We start from the raw sequence: 18,485 nt of genomic DNA, 5'->3' as shown, positions 1-18,485 counted from the left end.
CGTGATAGCATGGTTTGCATTTTTGAGGTCTCGAATACACTCTCCAGATAAATTCGAGTAGCTGCACTTCAAAGCACCGTATCCCAAGGAAGTAGTCCGTGTTTTGAGTGATTTTCTTAATTTTACTTGTTGTTACCAACGGGAATACTTAATCTTTACATTATGTGAATTGCAAGCAATAGGCGGCGCTAATGCTCTCCCGTTATTGTAAGGAACATTTAAAACCAACGAAGAAGAAGCGTTAGCTGCATATTTCCTGTTGCTTCTCTGATGTCCTGACTTACGTTTCAGCTACTGGTTGTTAAGGTTTGTAATGATAACATTTCTCTTGTGAAAAGACACACATATGCCTGTTTAAGAACATTTTGTGTATGTAGGGATGGATAATGAATAAAAACCCCGACCACCTCGGAATCTTGAACCAATAACGCCGTCCGTTAGCCTTAGCGTAGCATTAGCATGGTTAGCAGTAGCAAGCTGCAAGCTTGCAAAAGATCTTTAATCTTTGTAGCAATATGGAATTAAGATGGTTGGTAATTCTGCAGGCATACCTTTTATACAGTAATAAGTCGGCATGTAAATGCTAGTGGACCAGAAAAGTGAACCTTTTAAAATTTAAAATTGCATTTTTGATTTAAGGCTAACGCCGTCCCTTTGCTGTCACAAAATGAATGAATTATAATTCTTCATGCCTTGCTTGATGTAATGCAGGGAAGGAAAGATGTCAGGTGCTGGGGGAGGAAAGCGTCCCCCAGGCGGGGACAGCCCCCCTGGCCCACCTGAAAAGAAAAGCAAGAAAGAAGAGAAGACCACCACTACGCTAATTGAGCCAATACGCATAGCTGGAGTCTCCTCTACGGTGAGTTATATGGTCCTCACACTCTCAAGGCACAATCTGTCATCTATTTTTGCCAGACAACATCTACAATCCCTAACACTCATTATTTTGTTTCTCTGTTTGTATGTGTTTGTTAATTCAGGAGGAAATGGACATGAAGGTTCTCCAGTTCAAGAATAAGAAGCTATGTGAACGCTTGGAGCAGAGACAGGCAATGGAGGATGAGCTGAGAGAGAAAATTGAGAAGCTGGAGAAGAGACAAGCCACTGATGACACTACCTTGCTGATTGTTAATCGCTACTGGTCACAAGTAATTCTGTGCATTTCATTATATTGTTAGAATCCATTCTTGAATTTTAGTTTCCACTCTAACCTGATTTAAGAACTGGCACATTTTATAAAAACCTCATTTAAACGCAGCGGTCAGATGAATCTGTTTTTTTAGCACGCTTGCATTTGTGTGAGGCAAACCAATTTGGCTTATATCTGGTAATTGCAGATCTTAATGTTTTTTCCTGTTACCAATTATAGCAGGCACATGTGCATGTATAAATTAAGAAAGCATTTCCCAGCTCTTCCATCTGATGGATTGTCATCTTTTTGTAATTTGTAAGGATCTGAGTGTTATAAAAATAACTCCCAAAAGCTATATAGGTGTTATAGATAATCATGGTACCTTAGGCAGGTTATATAGTAGGTTTCATCCAGATTGATCAGCATGTCTAGGAGGATAGTTGTTATATACATAGGTCCAGGCTCCACGTCCTATGTATCCTGTACATGTTTTCCACCTGTCTGCCTTAACCTGATTGTACACATAGTGACAGGTATTGGTTGGTTATCAGGATGTTTAGAAGTTATTTAGCAACACGTTCTCCACAAACATGGGTGCACAATTGGAGAGGGGCGACTGTTGTTCGGCCGTCCCCCAGTTCAGTCACAAACAGCTCTCCTACACCGGCGGGCTGTTCAGTCATAATCCCACAGATGGTAGCTTTGCACCTTTGGCTCCTCAGCCAAGCACTAGACACCAAATGTCTGAACCTGCGGTTCCTCTTGTACTGAGCAGGATTACTATTGCAACAACACATCATCAGGTGGTCTAATCCCAGCTCACGTTCCCTATTGGTACGTGAACAATCCAACGCTTGGTGAATTCTGCATCACAATGATAGGAAGAGCTTACATCGAAGGATCACAAAGCAGTGTCGCTATACATATACTTAGCTGTACTAAGGCTTAAACTCATGGTAATAACTTGTAAAGAGAATTAACACCTTTTTCTATGTCTATCTGACTTGCAGTTGGAAGAAAACGTGCGCATTCTGCGCAAACGTATTGAGCCAGATCCTCCAGTTGTTTCTACCCCCGCCCCACCCTCAGCAACCATCCCCGATCAAACACCAATGGAGGAAGATGGTGTCAACCTGGCTTTGCCTTCTGGCGTGCCTCCCCCTCCTGTGCCAGAGGCCCAGAACGAGGGTGAGCGGCCAGAGCAGCAACAAGAGGAGTGTCAGGAAGAGGAGCAGCAGCAGCCCCCTCCTCCCACTGGAGACGATTTACTGACACCAACAGAGCCGCAATCGGATACAAAAACAGGTTAGCAATTTTTTTTTTATGACAAATCGTCTGTCATAGACTATTGTAATCTGCTTTATTCATTCATTCTCAATTTAACTTAGTGCATCTTTATGACTTTCATTACTCATGAAGTTACATCAGTCTGAGTCACTACTATTTATATTGATAGCTAATTTTATGCAACAAGACTGAACTTCAGGCCTTGTAATTTAAGGATATTCTTGTTTATTGTGTGTTGACCATTATTCAAGATGCGTATTAAATTATAGCAGGGGTAGGCAACCTTTCTGATGAGTGCCATCTAGTTTCCTCAGAAGTCAGTGTGCCATATAATTGCATTAGCAATAAATTTAATAACGCTCTATATGAACAGTTACACACTACATAGAACAACTTTATACAATTGTATTTGTTTGCAGATGTTGGCAGCTATCAGTAAATAGTTATCAGCTATTTTGAAACAAAAAAAGACACTTTTTATCCATAACAAAAACTCCATAACAGCAAATGAACTGTACAACAGAAAACGCAAGTGCTATTTATGGTCTCCTCACAACAATGATAAGAAATAATAAACTGGGCCAATGTGGCATGTTTGTTAATACAGAGATACGCATGTTAATGTGATCTCTGGTCTCCCACTCAGAGACACAGGTCTCCGAGTGTCCAGAATTCAGACGGCTACCTGAGGACACTCTTCATGTGAGAGAAAATCTGCTCACACAGACACGTAGAGCCAAATACTGTCAATAAGGCCTCTGCAATGTTCTGAAGACAGTTAAAATTGTCAGGTAGTGATGTCCAGCAGGTGAAAATGCAAGCTCCATGAACATGCACAGCTATGGATTCCAACTGCGTTTGTAGTTCTGCAAACTTTGACCCCCCCACAGAGTCGAGCTTTTCAGTTCAATCAGCTGCATTTTGATGTCCTCTGTGTCCAGCCAGTTAATGCGAGACAAATCCAGCTGCACATTAAACCTTTCTGGTTTGATCAGAAAAGAAAACATTGGTCCATACACCTGAAAGTCCTAAAAGCACATTGTGAATTCTGTCTCGAGCCTACGGATGTATCTGTGTATTTCCGTGGTGCTGATGCTGCGCTGAGCGGAAAGCTCCTGAAGCATTTGAAGTGTTGGAATGTGGAAATTTCAACATCGCTTGAAAAAACTGCCAGCTAGCAACATCCCTCTCACCGGTAGGCTAAGTGATTTTTAGCCAATTACAAGTTGAATCTGGTAGTTGGGGTTGTTGGCTAAGATACTCTCATTAAGAAGCGGCACGACTAATGTGTCTATGCGAGCTGATTTGCGATGTGCACTGCTGGCCTGGCTATTTATGTTTTAATGCACCTTCTCAGATTAATTCACTACGTGTCTTGCCCAGGGCTGGACTGGGACAAAAAATTAATTACAAATAAATTAATATTAAATAAATTTAAACAACAGCTGATCAAGCTTAAACGTGCTGCTGTTGTTTAGTGCGACATCCGCTGGTTTCTTCTTTCTGGTGCAAAGTAGGAGATAAACAAACAAGAGAGAAAAGCCGATCAGCTGATCATTGATCAGTTTCATGATTGAAGTAACAACAGGAGAGGGAGGGGGAGAGAATGAGAGGAGAAGAGGCAGCTGTGCAGCATAAAGACAGAATAAATCCAGCTTTGTGTCTTTGTTTCATTCTAGCTGAAGTACGGGACAAACTGTGTTCCTTTTTGGCTCAATACGAAACGCGTAATATTTTCTCTGAATGTGGGACGATTCCATTTTTTACGGGACGGTTGGCAACTCTACTAACGTACCTTATGAATAAAAATAAAGTTCACTATCAGTAACATCGTACGAGTTATTGTAACTGACTGTAAAAAGTCAGCACAACGAAAATAAACTCCACCTAAACTTGGTTTATATCTAACCCAGATAGACTGCAGGTCATAACTTCTTACCTTAAGTTCAGTTCACCTGACACTCGGCGCCCGCCTCGGGTCTCTCCTCCTGCCTCCCCTTTCCCTCATCCACCTGCTGGCCTCTGTGGAATCTCCGCCATTGCCACCACCAAACAACGGAGTTATTTTTACACATCGGCCAGCACCTGACCAGTCCACCACCTCTCATTGTTTATTACCGTTACTAAAAAAGAAAATAAAAAAAAAAATCTTCGGCCCATAAAAACGAAAAATCACCAACGGCCGATGGCCAGTCCAGCTATGGTCGTGCCATCAGTTAACCCTTCGCGTGCCAGCTGTTGCAAGCATGCCCAGGGTTGCTGACCCCTGAATTATAGTGAGGCAAAAGGGAATGATAGTGGGCTAAAGAAGGCAACTGTTGCAGTATTTCTTCCATCTGTTAGCATGTACTGCTGGCTACAAACTGCAGAAATCTAGAGTATTATCAAGACTTTAGTCCCAATCTACACAGTCTGTATTTGGCAGATTTCTTTTTTCTTTGCTTTGTATTTAAATAACAAATTACTCGGAAAATACTTGTTTATACCAGACTTTACCACATTGGACTGTGCCAGCAATAGATTACTGTTTTAATTGTAATTTTTTTTTAAATTGATATTTAAGAATTCTATCAAATTGTTACTTGCTGACTTTATCATTTTTACATATGTGCAGATACATCACCACCACCTCCTCCCCTGAGTGAAAATGCCAAGGGTTTCTTGTCGACTCTGGAGCAGAGCAGTGAGGAGGAACTAACTCTGCACCTCCAGGACCGCATGCAATTCAGCAAAGAAGCCATCGCCTGCTTGGTCTGCGTCTTTGATAGGCTGCACAGTCACATCAGTGACATGTGCAAGGTGGTCCAAGCTGCAGGTAACTGTGGAGAAATGTTTGTTATTGACACTTAAATGTACAGTTATAGTCAGAAGTTTACATACGTTCATCATAGTGATTTCTTTGAACTGTTCTTTTTCCATTTTTTTTTAATCTTCAGTGACATTTAAAAGTCAAAAATTAGGTGCACAAGTTTGAATTTCATTTGGATTTTTTCTAATTTACACAGGGTTAAATTAATTTATACAGAATCAAATATATACATGAACTCATTTAAATCTGTAAATATGTTGAAGGTTCTACAGTTTCTTTTAACTTGACAAGGTTCAGGTTTGTTAACTTCTCTTTGTGATCATGATGGACTACAACTAGTGGTTTCTCTCTGTCAGCATAAAAAATATTTGTTTGACAGCACTCTGTGGACTACCAATACTCAGAAAAATAGGAAAGTCCAAAGAACTCAGTGAAGATCTGTGAAGGAGAACTGTATTTACAAAAGCTGGGAATGTCTCCTGCAGTTATTTGTGAAGAACTTAAACAAATGTGCATAAATACAAATTATTCAGATGTGTCACAAATTTGCAAAATATTGTAAGAAGACCCAAATTTTCACTCTCAGATGAGAGGATGTTGGTTAGGATGTTCAGGAACATCCCAGGAACTGGAAGCTGCTGAAACACCAGGATCAATGGCCAGAGTGAAGGGAGTTTCACATCGCCATGGACTGAGAGGGCGCCGACCAAGAAGGAAGTCTCTGAACCGAAGTTGACACCTTCAGGCTCAAATGAAATTTGGATCAGCCCAAATTTCACAAGCCAAATACCTTCAGGAGAAAAGTGTGTTGTAGAAGGCTCTCAGTCATCCAGGTCATTGTAGTCTAAGGAGCTTGGAAAGAAAAGTGTCTGGACTTTAAGTTTCTTGAAGGCGTGACAAATGGGGCTTAAAAATCTGGGACTCTCCACCAGTTGCTCTTAGAAGTGAAGAAGCTTCTCGGATGAGAGTTGAAACCTCTTTGAGCCGTTTGGACACAATGAAAGGAGGTATGTTTGGAGTAGTAGAGATGAGGCTTTCAAATCTAAGAGTTGAGTTGTCAAACATGGTCATGCTTTGGGGCTGTTTTGCTGCCTGTGGTGCTTGTACATTGCACAAAGTGGATGGAATAATGACGGCGGAAGAGGACTACCTCCAAATTCTTCAAATTTCATCTCAAATCACACACAAAGTTTGACAGTGTGACACAGGTGTTCCATTGGGACACTGATGCCAAACACATCCAAAATGGTTTTGAAAAGGATAAAGCAGGCCAATGTTAAGCTGCTGGAATGGCCTTTCCAAAGCATCGCTCTTACCCCAGTTGAGAATTTGTGGACCATGTTAAAAAGCCCAATCTGTGCCTGGAAACCAACCAATTTAAACGTAACAATTCTGCTAAGAGGAGTGGTAAAATATTCAGCAAGAAGCATGTTGATGGATATGAAAAACATTTGATTGGGGAGCAATTTGCTAAGGGATGTTTGATCAAATATTAGTGGGCGTGTGTGTGTTTGGATATGGATACGTTTGACCCTGTGTGGTTTTGAAAAAATCAAAAATAAATTCAAAATCCCTCTATCCTGAAAAAAAGAACAGTTCAAATAAATCAAGTCCAAATTACCCTGACATTCATGTGCATGAGTGTAAGTAAACCTCTGAGCACTGTATCTTACATCATTTACATTAAACTAATTACTAGATTTTTGAGTTTAATGCATCATAACTGAGTTGTTGGAGTGCTTCCTTTGATACTTGTTAGTTTGGCCAAATTAGAATGACAGTATTGGGGGTTTTGGTTTTTTTTGGTTTGGTTTGGCAGGATTTGAAGATGACAGCCAGTCTGACATCATCAATCTGAACTGCACTCTGCTGGACGAGAACACTCGACTGCGAGACTTAGCCACTCTCCTGCAGGGAAGACACCATAAGATGTCCATGGAGGTACAAAGTCCTTAGTATTGTTTAAGTGACTCACCATACACGTTGACTGTTTGCAAGTGTAGTTATTTCGAGTGTTTCAGGGTGAATGAATGAGGAAAACTAGTGATGCAGCAACTATTCACATGTCCCACTCTCCTGCAGTATAATGAGCTCGTGGACAAGGTGACCAGCTCAGAGACCAAGGTGACTGAGATGGAGACAACGGTGGAGGACCTGCAGTGGGACATTGAGAAACTGCGCAATAGGGAACAAAAGCTTAACAAACACCTAGCAGAGGCCATGGAGCAGGTGTGTTTGTTTAATGTCCCTTTGCAACTTTTGCATCAGCCCCCTTTTTTTTTTTCTTTTTCTTTTTATAGTGTGCATATTTATTTTTTAAATCTTTCCACTAGGCGTAGGCTCTGTCGTTTTCCCTCTAATACATGAGTTGACATTGATAAGGCTCTAAGCATCAATGCATGTCAAAACAGCTGCTTCTACTGGTGCACAGCTCAAAGGTGGGCTGTGCATCAGTAGAAGCACAGCAGTTTTCTGATCATGAAAATTGGATGTCAGAAGAATTACAGAGTAGAGTTGTATGCTTTTGTTCACAAGTACAGACAAACACAATCTGCTTTAACTAATAAGCCAAATGTATTCTTTTGAGTCTTTGTTGAACACATTACTTACATATTTTCATCATAGTGCAAATTGGAATTAGTTTATTTTGGCTGGTTGTTAGTCCATGCTTCCTTACAGAGCTGCTTCAGGTCTGGCATATTCTTAGAAAGTCTGGTGTGCACTTGAGGTGGATTGGATTAAGATCTAAGTTCAGAGTGGTTGTTTTGAAAGGCAGACTGCCCTTTTTTGTAGTAAGCTTTTGAAGTTTGACAAATGTATCCTGCTGGATCATCTAACACCACAGATTTTTTTTCTCTCTGTAGGCTGATTGCAGGTCTAATTTGTGAATTTCCATCTCTATGCAAATCATCAGTTTTAGTTAGAAAGTGCAGGGACCTGCTGAAGTCACCTCAGCAGATGTTTCTTCTGAAGTACAAACTAAATATTTCTCCCTTTGTGAGTTAAAGTAGCTCTAACCCCAAACTTCCAATCTTGCTTCATGGATTTGATCTCTAGCCCGGGTCGGCAAGATTTGTTTGTCTTTTTCTTTTTTCCTTTTAAATGTACACTGTAAGACTTTGATGCAAACTATGTGGATATGCACACAAGTGTTTTTAGTTAAAATAGCTTGTTTGTCCATAACTGCATGTGCAGATGTGACACTTTTTTCTTCTTTTTTTTTTTTAAACGCACACAATAACAATCATTTACTTTATGTTGTTACTTCCTGACACATTTTCTGTGTTTTCTGTCTGCAGCTCAAGTCAGGATACAGCAGCACTGGCAGCTCAGGTGGGCTGGCTGGAGGCCAGATTACACTGAACATTCAAAAGGTTAGACGAAAGTACATGTTTAAATCTTTACTTAGTGTTGTGTAACACGTTTTTATATGCAACTTGCCTCCAAAAGTCCACATTTCTTTTACAATGTGGTCTTCTTTTCCCTTTTTTTAATAGTTTGAGAGTCTCAATGCAGAGCTGGAGCACAACCAGGAGCTGGCAAATAGTCGCATGGCAGAATTAGAAAAACTACAGGTGGAGCTCCAGGAGGCTGTGAGGGAGAGTGAGAAGCTCAAGGTAAATGTATTTGAATCTGCATACCTGTGAGACGGGAGGCTAATTTCATTTTCCTTCTTTATTTGAATGATTTTCATGGTTTAGCCCTGCATGTCATCTCACTCCACATCTGGGCTTTTCAGATGGACCTGCGTAATATTCCAGAGGAGGTTGTGAAGGAAACGTTAGAGTACAAATGTCTGCAGTCTCAGTTCTCCCTCCTGTACAACGAGTCTCTAGGAGTGAAAACCCAGCTGGATGAGGCACGGGCTCTCCTGCTCACGGCGAAGAACGCCCATCTCCGACAGATTGAGCACATGGAGGTGACTCTCAGAGCATTTCTTTGTGTGTTTGTGTCAACATTAATATGATTCAGAGAAAAGATGAGACTCCGGAGCAGCTCCTTCAGCCTAAGCTTGCAGTGCATTGCAGTATATTTTTTACAGTTTAAACTTGTATGTGTTGTTATTAGTGCTGTCAGCGTTAATCTCATTAAAATGACGTTAACGCCATAACCGCATTAATCCGGCAAATCTCCATTAACGAGTTGACCACGCTAATGCGTGGTCAACTCACCGCGGGTCGATCCGCGGTGACTCGTTAACAGACATTTGCTGCGTTAATGCAGTTATGGCGTTAACGTCACTTAGACGAGATTAACGCTGACAGCACTAGTTGTTGTTAACGCTCAGAAACATGGAGAATAATGTCTCACTGTTTTTAACCTTTCAGAGTGATGAGCTGTCTCTTCAGAAGAAGCTGCGGACTGAGGTCATCCAGCTGGAAGATACTCTGGCCCAGGTGCGCAAAGAATATGAGATGCTGCGTATTGAATTTGAGCAGAACCTGGCAGCCAACGAGCAAGCAGGTACCTTTTCAAAACACTCTCACACTTCAGTCAGGGACATTGTTTTGCGTGTATATTCGTCTGTCGAGAATGAAACTGTATTTGTTATATTTTTTTAATGTGCTTCAAAGCTCAGTAGAAGAAAGAAATGTACCATATTTTGTGGGTGGTACTCGAGTGGATATTAAGGAAGATATCAGTCAGCAAACTAATCCTCTCTCAGCTCTGCAGAGAATATTGCATATCATCCGTATCAAGCTGTCAGTTCTGTGCACTATGTGATTAAACTCATCATTTACAGCTTCGTGATGCTAGCTGAGAGTGCTGAATGAGTCAAACTCAAAAACACCCACTGACTGTCGGGCTTTCATCTTTTTCTCAGGACCGATCAACAGGGAGATGCGACATTTGATCAGCAGCCTCCAGAACCACAACCTGCAGTTGAAAGGCGACGTGCAACGCTACAAGAGGAAATTGCGGGAAACGCAGCTGGAGATCAACAAGGTAGGTTACGTCATTTACTAACATGCGCTTACATTATCTAATTGAGGTGTCTGTTCTGAGTTGTCTGATGATGATTCTCAGTAAAACCGTTGTGTCATCAACAGTTACGCTGTCAGAGTGGCGACACTGGAGTTCTGATTTTGGAGGAGACGACGAGCGACAGCATTGACGTGAAAAAGGAGGAGGATGAAGACCAGGAGGAAGAAGAGGAGAGGAGGAGGGAGCTGGAGAGACAGCGAGCCCGAGAGAGGGAGCGGGAGAGGGAGAGGGAGGCCGAGCGAGAACGAGAGAGGGAGCGGGAGAGGGAGAGGCAGCGCAGCGACGAGCTGAAGAGGAAAGACTCAGACACACTGAAGATGCTCAGAGTAGAACTCAAGTACACTGCCCTCTATTTAACTCCACATTCATATGTAGTAACTAAATGCGATAAACACACATTTCCTAAAATGTTGTTACTCTCATGATGAATATTTTCAAATTATCTTTATTATAAAACAAATAGGAAATCTTGCAGATTGTAGGAAGTCTAGTCATAGTGTTACTCTAAGAACTGCAAAGTCTGCCAGTGTTTTGTTTTCATAATTAGAAGCACTCTGCTAATTAAAATGCCATGACTGTTTATTTTAATGTAATCTCTAATCAATCAGGAAAGCCCAAGAGTCCCAGAAAGAGATGAAACTTCTGCTGGACATGTATAAGTCAGCGCCAAAGGAGCAAAGAGATAAAGTGCAGCTGATGGCGGCCGAACGCAAATCTAAAGCTGAGGTTTGTTTTGTTTTTCCTTTCCGTTTGTACTCTTTCACTTGCTTTTTAGAGCAACTGGTAGGTTAGATATTTAACAAAACAAAGTAAGCTCTCTGTCTCTTATGGTCCAGGTGGATGAGCTGAGGATGCGAGTGCGAGAGCTCGAGGAGAGGGAGAGGAAGGAGAGCAAAAAACTGGCTGATGAAGACGCCCTCAGGAAAATACGAGTGGCAGAAGAGACCATTGAGCACCTGCAGAAGAAACTCGCTGCCACTAAACAGGTGTGTGTGTGTGTGTGTGTGTGTGTGTAGTGTAGTGTAGTGCAAATCTTCTCAGAGCACTTCACCTTAACCTGTGTTTTTACCTCCTCGTTATTTCTCTTTTACTTTCCAGTTTATAAAAAGTTAATGTCGGCAAAACGTGATGCCTAAGAAGCTCGTCCTAAGCTCTTTGTCTTCCATGTGACGAGTTTTGTACCTAATAAAATATTTGAACCATAAACCTTATAAAAATGCCATATTTAAGCTTTTGGGGTTTCCACCGGCGTTGAATATAAACAATCAGCGGTGTTAAGATTGAAAGTAGTGCAGTGAGTATTGCATTTGCCTAAGGAAGGAGTTCTACTAATCTTAGACGACCAAAGAGGAACTGAAAGCTTACGCTGTGGCCTGGCTCTGATCAGCTGAGTATGCTAATGCTAACCTGCTGGTAATGTTTTGAGCTGTCACGATTATTGTTACTGGCACCATCCCTTTGATAATCCATGCGCTCAAATTTGAATTTCTTTTGCAATTTTTACTTTTTTATTTTTTTGCCCTTTTTTAGTAGGCACTCCCAATTTCAGTGTTAGGAGATACGTGTCTAGTGGCACTTAAAAGCATTTGTCTTTGCTGGAGTACCAACAGCTCTCTTAACACCTGAAATGCTGAAATGTCAGCACATTGTCTGTATTTGTCTGTTTTGACCTGGTTCACTGGAGACAGGACAAAGTGTTTTCACTGGGATGTAAACTACAGATTTTGTACTAGAAAGCTGGCGGGTTAAAGTTCCCAAATGGTAAAAGTTTCTAATGAAACAAAGATAAACAGATTTTCTTTTTTTTAGCACCGTCATTTCTCTCTTTCTTCCTCTTCGTCGTAAATGTGCAAAGGTTTTCTTGCACAATACAGTCTAAATTTGTTGTTCATTTTGCATAACATAAGCTTATGTCATGATTAGTCTGTCCATATTTCACAAGAATTGTTATTCTTAGAGTGTTGGTTGCTCTTCACTCTAATTTTACTAATGATCAGGGTCATAATTGTTGTTTTTAGCAAAGCCTTCAGGCACACTGCTTACAACTTCATCAGATTCTCACTGGATGTTGACTGAATCGAATGTTTTCCGAACAAAATCTCGATGTTGATACATTTTGCATGCACACATTGATAAAGAGTGAATTTCCTGAAATAGCTTGAAAGATCACTGTGTTGTATGGTGATGATCATGACCTTGGTCCTGCTGGCTGACTCCCATGATGTTTTGTGCCTTCCTATCACCATTGTGTTAACATAAGTAGTATGGTCAGCGCTTGGGCATGTGCATGTGCATGCTTTGTGTGGCTATGGTTACTAATGATCATGTGGTCACCAGACTCCTGAACTTAAATGCTTTAATAGAGCAAGGTTATTGTGTCCTGGATATGGCTGTTTGTGCAATAAAGTCTTATCACTTTCTTTTTGTACTCAACACTTTATACTAACCGGTGAATTGTGAGCCAGGTGAGCTGCTATGCCACTGATGTTCTGGTCACTTTGAAAAGCAACTTAAACTTTATGCTATCTAGCAGAAATATTCACCCTCTTGTCTCGCAGCAACACTGTGCCACGATTATCCTGACAGTTTAAGGGGAACAGTTTTAGACCAGAGTGTGAGAATTCATTTTGGGTGGGGACATATTATTATTATTTTTTTTTTTGGGTTGATCCAATGTGATATATCTTCAGTATGCAAAGCACTCTGAGCTCACTCACTTGGCTGTGCTGTCATGCAAATGTTGAAACACTTAAGGAATTTCATTTGTAAGAAAATGCAGAAAATAAGAGGGCAGATACTCATGACATTCAAATCTTTATCAGCCTTGGGTTAAACGCTGTTCAAGTCATGTCACTGTTATTCTGCATAGATGGTGGCTACACCCATATTAGATAATGGGATGCTTTTTTTCTTTTTCTTGTCATGATATTAATTTTGCTGAGAGTAGGAGAGGTTTATGAATAAATGTTAATCACTCTCTTCACCTATGTCAGCCAAGAAATGGTGAATTCTGGTGCAAATAACTGAACATTAAGAAAACAGATGTTGAACTCTGATGGTCTGTATGTCCTCATGCTTGGGAGGTCTTGCAGAACATAATTAACAGGAGGTAAAACACAGCCTGCAGTGAAATATTTATTCAGCTTTTCACTTTTGCCTTAATATCTGGTATAAAGTTAAAGCGCAGCAACTAAAACTCCAGTGGTGTCAGATGTGTTTGATTTGTTCCCCTCAGTCCTCGGCTGCCAGAATTTAACTGCCAAAACTATCCAATAAAAAGGCTACTTATGAGTTCATCTGACTTTTGTTTATAGGCCCTAGCTGGTTCATAAAAAAAAAAAACAGCTTGAACCAAAATTTACAAATAAAGCAAAGCTAATTTTTTACCTAAAAACAAACCAGGTGTGTCTGTATTGAGACGTCCGCAGTCTTGAATAGTAGGGTGGGAATCTTTGGCAGTATCTTGATTCAATTCAGAACTGACTGACTCATTAAAAAGAGAGGGAGAGTGGCACAAAATCGTGGCTCTTAGTCCAGTGTACTGTGTCAAACTTCTGCTTTTTGCCCACTGAGCTGCAAACACCACCTACATGAAAATTCAGCTAATTGATCTTAATGTGCAACATAGTCTCAAGAGAAGAAGCAGATAATTGTGTACAAGTATAAGGCTTTTCCCCCCTTTATTTTTTGATGCATAACTTATGCATTTAACTAAATGCTTCTCTTTTGTCAGTAGTGTTGAACAGCTGTTGAGCAGCACTGCTAATGCTGGGGAAAAGCCATCTTTATCCCAAAAACAACTTTGTTTTAGTGCTGGAGCTTGTCATAATGTTAGTAAAAGCTTTATGAAATGAGTTGTTCTCTAGAGTATATTATACAATCATAAAATCAAAATACAGCCTAACAACTGCTTTTAGTGAAAATTAATAAGGCGACAAGGGAAGCATTTCCAAGCTGTAGACCAGGGGCTGTCAAAAACGAGGCCCGGGGGCCAGAATCGGCCCGGCAACGACTCCAGTCCAGCCCCTGGAAAGTATTGGAAAATACATTTTTGGAATTTTAACGGTTTTCTTAATTTTTTACAGCTTTTCCTATTAATCAAGACCTACCCTCAGCCATTCATACAGTAGCAATGTAGTAACAGATAAACAGCTAAAAGACAGAAAGCTTTCTGTTTTTCACCATCTATAGAAATTGCACTTTTTCTTATATTAAGACATCTCAAGGGTTAACTGTGTAGGTAAATGTCTTTACACTGACAGAAAGTGGAGTTTGATTCATTCGACTTCAGATCAAAACAGGTTGTGTGTGGTAGGCCATGTAAAATGAGTTGGATGTCCAAATTCTGTGCTAGTTTGATATCATGAACTAGTGATGGGTGACTATAAGTTTAATGTAAGATAGGATGGCATCCCCAAATGAAAAGAGCTCAGCAAGTTGCTCATTCTTGATGGCACATTGATCAAGGATGCACAGGTTTTCAGAACTGGGGGGAAAAAAGAAAAGAGTCTCTGTTTATGTCTTTGAGTCGTAAGAAAGTAGTTTGGAAAATTAAATCCTTGTGATTCTTTTACAGTTATTTAGAAGTGGTACTTTTGGAGGTCAAACCTGCGTGTCCTCGTCACATTCTTATCTTAAAGACTGAAAACTGCTGTTGAAATCGAGCCCCGCCTGTTTCATAAACTGGAGGGCAGAAGCAGCACAGCTGACTGTCACTCTTTTCACTGTTTTTAATATCTGACGCATGTGTTTTTCAGGAGGAGGAAGCCCTGTTGAGTGAGATGGATGTAACAGGCCAGGCCTTTGAAGACATGCAGGAGCAGAACAGCCGGCTGTTGCAGCAGTTGCGCGAGAAGGACGATGCCAATTTTAAGCTAATGAGCGAGCGAATTAAATCTAACCAGATCTACAAGCTGCTGAAAGAGGAGAAGGAGGAGCTGGCTGACCAAGTTCTTGCTTTCAAAACCCAGGTGAGGTACAACTTTAACCTGACAAGGCAGCACTTGTGTGTTTAAAAAATAAAAAATAAAAAATTGGGTCAGGGCAGTGAAGCACTCGCTGGCTACTTTTTGCTCCCTCTTTTAGGTGGATGCCCAGCTGCTGGTTGTGCAGAAATTGGAAGAAAAAGAGGGAGTCCTACAGAGCACCCTGGCAGCTCTGGAAAAGGAACTGGCTGTCAGAACACAAGCACTAGAGCTGAACAAGAGGAAGGTGAGGAGGACCATCAATCAGAAGGATGTTTTATATAGAGAATCCACTTTAGAAGACCCCTGTTTATGTTGACCCAAAACAAGCCAGTGTAATCACTCCACACTAACACTGGGGCTGCGGGCCAAAAGTACAGGCTCTCATTGTCATTTAAGCATTTAAGCATGTAAAAAGTTCAAATATTAGACCCAGAATTTGTCCCTGTGGCCACATTTGCCTTTTTTTTTTCTCAAGTAGTTTTGGTTTCGATGTTTCTGGTAATTGATGGGAAACACTGCAGACACTGAGACAAAGTTATTGAGGTCATCTTGTCACATATAAGGATTTTTATTTATTTTTTTATTTTTTTATTTTTTTGCCCACAAATAAGAACAGTCACCAATAACATTAAAATGAGTCCCAAAACAAAAGTTGTCATCGTTAGGTGTTTTTATTGAGTGCGCCTGTTTCCTTCCTCGCTGCAGGCAGTGGAGGCCGCACAGCTGGCAGAGGACCTGAAGGTGCAGCTGGAGCACACGCAGGCCAAGCTGAAGGAGATCCAAGTCTCTGTGGCTGAGAACCGCACTGCCCGGGAGAGGGAGAGCAGCAACCTGAAGCGAGCACAGGTATGCATGCACTGCGAGTGTCACTCCAAATCTAAAGCTCTGATTGGAGGATGCAGGTCTAACATCTTGGGGATTCTGTCCTTACAGGAGGATCTGTCCAGGCTCAGAAGGAAGCTGGAGAAACAGAAGAAGGTGGAGATGTACTCGGATGCAGACGAGATTCTGCAGGAGGAGATCAATCAGTACAAGGTGAGAAAGAGGAGGCTGTGTGCAGAGAACACAAACACACCAATAGCTCCCAGGCACAGTCTGAAGTTGGATAGCTACATAAAACATAACTGTCTAGTAAAATTAATGCAAATGCTCCGGCTTTGGAATTTGCTTTACTGGCTGTGTTTCAGTTGTGAGCACGGGCCATTCAGTGATTTGTCTGCGCTTCAGGGACATGAAACTTGTTTGTTATACCCTTGAGTAGTAGTTATATTACTCAGGAAAATTAGGTAATGACTGAGCTCACATATGGCCCATACACATGTGTGTTTGTCTGTTTTCAGGCCAAGCTGCGTTGCCCCTGTTGTAACACCCGAGACAAGGAGACGGTGCTCACCAAGTGTTTCCACGTTTTCTGCTACGAATGTCTGAAGATGCGTTATGACACCCGACAGAGGAAGTGCCCCAAGTGCAACTGTGCGTTCGGAGCCAACGACTTCCACCGCATCTACATCACTTAAGTCACTCTGGAAGAAGAAGAAAACGAGGCGTGACTACAGAAAATAGTAGACAGAACCAAAGGAGAGAAATAAATAGAAAAGTGATAAAGGAACTGGAGATTTATTCAAAGAGGCAGACATTTCTGGGATCACAGATGAGTGTGTCCCCTGTTTTTAATCTCTTTGGAAGGACTTGTTTTAATCCATCTTGGTTATTTTTTTTCATTAAGTTGGTGACCAAACAGAAAAGCCCTTTTCAGACATTAAATGCACGACATCCTGTCAGTCAAACACGGGTCATTGTTAATGCTCCTAACGGCTTTACAGTGACGCAGAGAGCCACTGTACGCTCCACACTTCCCTAACGTTTAGTCGTCTTACCTGCTGTCACCCAGAGCAGGGTTTCTGAGTCAGCACGCGCTGCAGCAAATGATAACAAAATCCTCCCACCCCTATCACGCCCACTCCGAGAGCAATCACTCTTCTGAATTGGGAATGGGGGGAAAAAGCATCATGGAGGAGTGTTTTTAATCTTATTTTAAATGGAAGAAAAAAAACGTTCTTAAGCACATGCTGTTGGTGTCAAAAGCATTGCAGTGAGCTGAGCAACTTGCAATGTAAATTCATAAGACTTTAGTGAGTGATCAAGGTTGTTAGGTCCAAATTAGTGAGTTTGCTGCTGTGAAAAAGTGATCAGGGTGCTGAGTCAGACTGAAAGCAGGCCTGCTCATGAGTGCATGTCTGAAAAGGGTTTTAGTGACACATCGGACTGAGTGTTTGTTTTGTAGTTAATAAACAGTTTTTTTTCGTGCACAGTGATTTTTCTCTTACAAGTTGAGCTGCTCGGCACTGTTCTCCTGTCTTTGCTGTTCTTTACTGTGTTAAAATGGTCTCTTTTTCACATACCGGACCCACTTTTGCAGTCTCTCTCTCTCTTTTATCTTTTAATGTATCGTTTTAAAAACTTGGAACTGCAGTGAACTGTGTTCGATCATCTTGAAATATTGCTTTGAATTGTTTAAGTCCTGCTGGTTTTTTGGAGGTCCCATAAAGTCATTGAAGCTGAAGTTTAAACTCACAAATTAAAAGAAGTCGTTCTTTACATCCCCCAGGCTCGCATGGTTACAACTAAATATGTTTCTAATATATAAAGTAAAACAGCCAGAGCTGCCTTACGTCTTTAGTTATGCTATAGTATTAACAATGCCTGAGAGACATCAGCTAGTTTGGCTCCCACTCAGCACATGCAGGAGTGTTTGGATCACCTTGGGCAAGGCCCTCTGTGTGTGTTCATCCTGTTGCCATGGTTCCTGCCTGAGAGTTTGACACAACATCTGCAGCTTATAGTGCCTCATTACCGATGAAATCACTGCAGTGGAAAGTCGGCTCATATGGGTGTCCTTAGTGGGCTCTGCTGCTCCAGGTCCTCTTTAGACCGCTTTCCTAAAGGTTAGCCGTGACAGTCAAGTAGAAAAACATCTGTGCAACAACATGCTTCGAACATAATTGAGCCAATGAAAACGACTTTTTTTCCTCTCTCTCTGATCTGATGATGTGAGCTATTTAGTGGGAGGTTGGTTAGCGTCTGTTTGACGTTAGCTTGTGTGGGAAAGGCAGTTTGCACCATGTTACAAACACATAAAAAAAAACTTCCAGGCTGCATAGAAGAAGAGTGAATATGTGAAAAAGAGGCTTTATAGGGCATTTGGGAAGTGTTATCCCAGCCTTCCCTGAGAATTGGCTCCAAGTGCGCCAAAATAATTAGATACTTGAATACCTGGGCACTGGCTGTTTGAATTCATGTGAGT

The 18,485-nt window shown here is 41.3% G+C and overlaps 1 protein-coding gene across 1 annotated transcript; it reads left to right on the top strand.

The window, feature by feature from the left end:
- The first annotated feature begins 235 nt into the window (after positions 1-235).
- rnf40 (ring finger protein 40) lies at positions 236-17,781 on the top strand. Its single transcript, XM_085465908.1, has 20 exons — positions 236-306; positions 712-859; positions 981-1,148; positions 2,143-2,437; positions 5,034-5,234; positions 7,048-7,169; positions 7,311-7,457; positions 8,528-8,602; positions 8,726-8,845; positions 8,968-9,147; positions 9,557-9,692; positions 10,054-10,175; positions 10,280-10,551; positions 10,823-10,940; positions 11,051-11,200; positions 14,972-15,184; positions 15,300-15,425; positions 15,887-16,027; positions 16,115-16,216; positions 16,522-17,781. Exons 2-20 carry the CDS (start codon positions 722-724, stop codon positions 16,696-16,698), a joined length of 3,003 nt encoding a protein of 1,000 aa, XP_085322034.1. The 5' UTR covers positions 236-306; positions 712-721; the 3' UTR covers positions 16,699-17,781.
- Positions 17,782-18,485: the final 704 nt, after the last annotated feature.

This window comes from Copadichromis virginalis, linkage group LG8, assembly GCF_057382275.1.
Source record: "Copadichromis virginalis isolate Kocher_CV1m ecotype Utaka linkage group LG8, C_Virginalis_male_GT1.1, whole genome shotgun sequence".
Lineage (NCBI taxonomy): Eukaryota > Metazoa > Chordata > Actinopteri > Cichliformes > Cichlidae > Copadichromis > Copadichromis virginalis.
This window is presented reverse-complemented; position numbering and strand designations above follow the sequence as displayed.

What these genes read in the sequence shown, in the direction of transcription:
- rnf40 (XM_085465908.1), top strand. Translation starts at nt 722, where the DNA reads ATGTCAGGTGCTGGGGGAGGAAAGCGTCCCCCAGGCGGGGACAGCCCC. An exon ending in GCAATCGGATACAAAAACAG is followed by an intron (nt 2,438 to 5,033) that starts GTTAGCAATTTT and finishes ACATATGTGCAG; the next exon opens with ATACATCACCACCACCTCCT. An exon ending in ATGCTCAGAGTAGAACTCAA is followed by an intron (nt 10,552 to 10,822) that starts GTACACTGCCCT and finishes CTAATCAATCAG; the next exon opens with GAAAGCCCAAGAGTCCCAGA.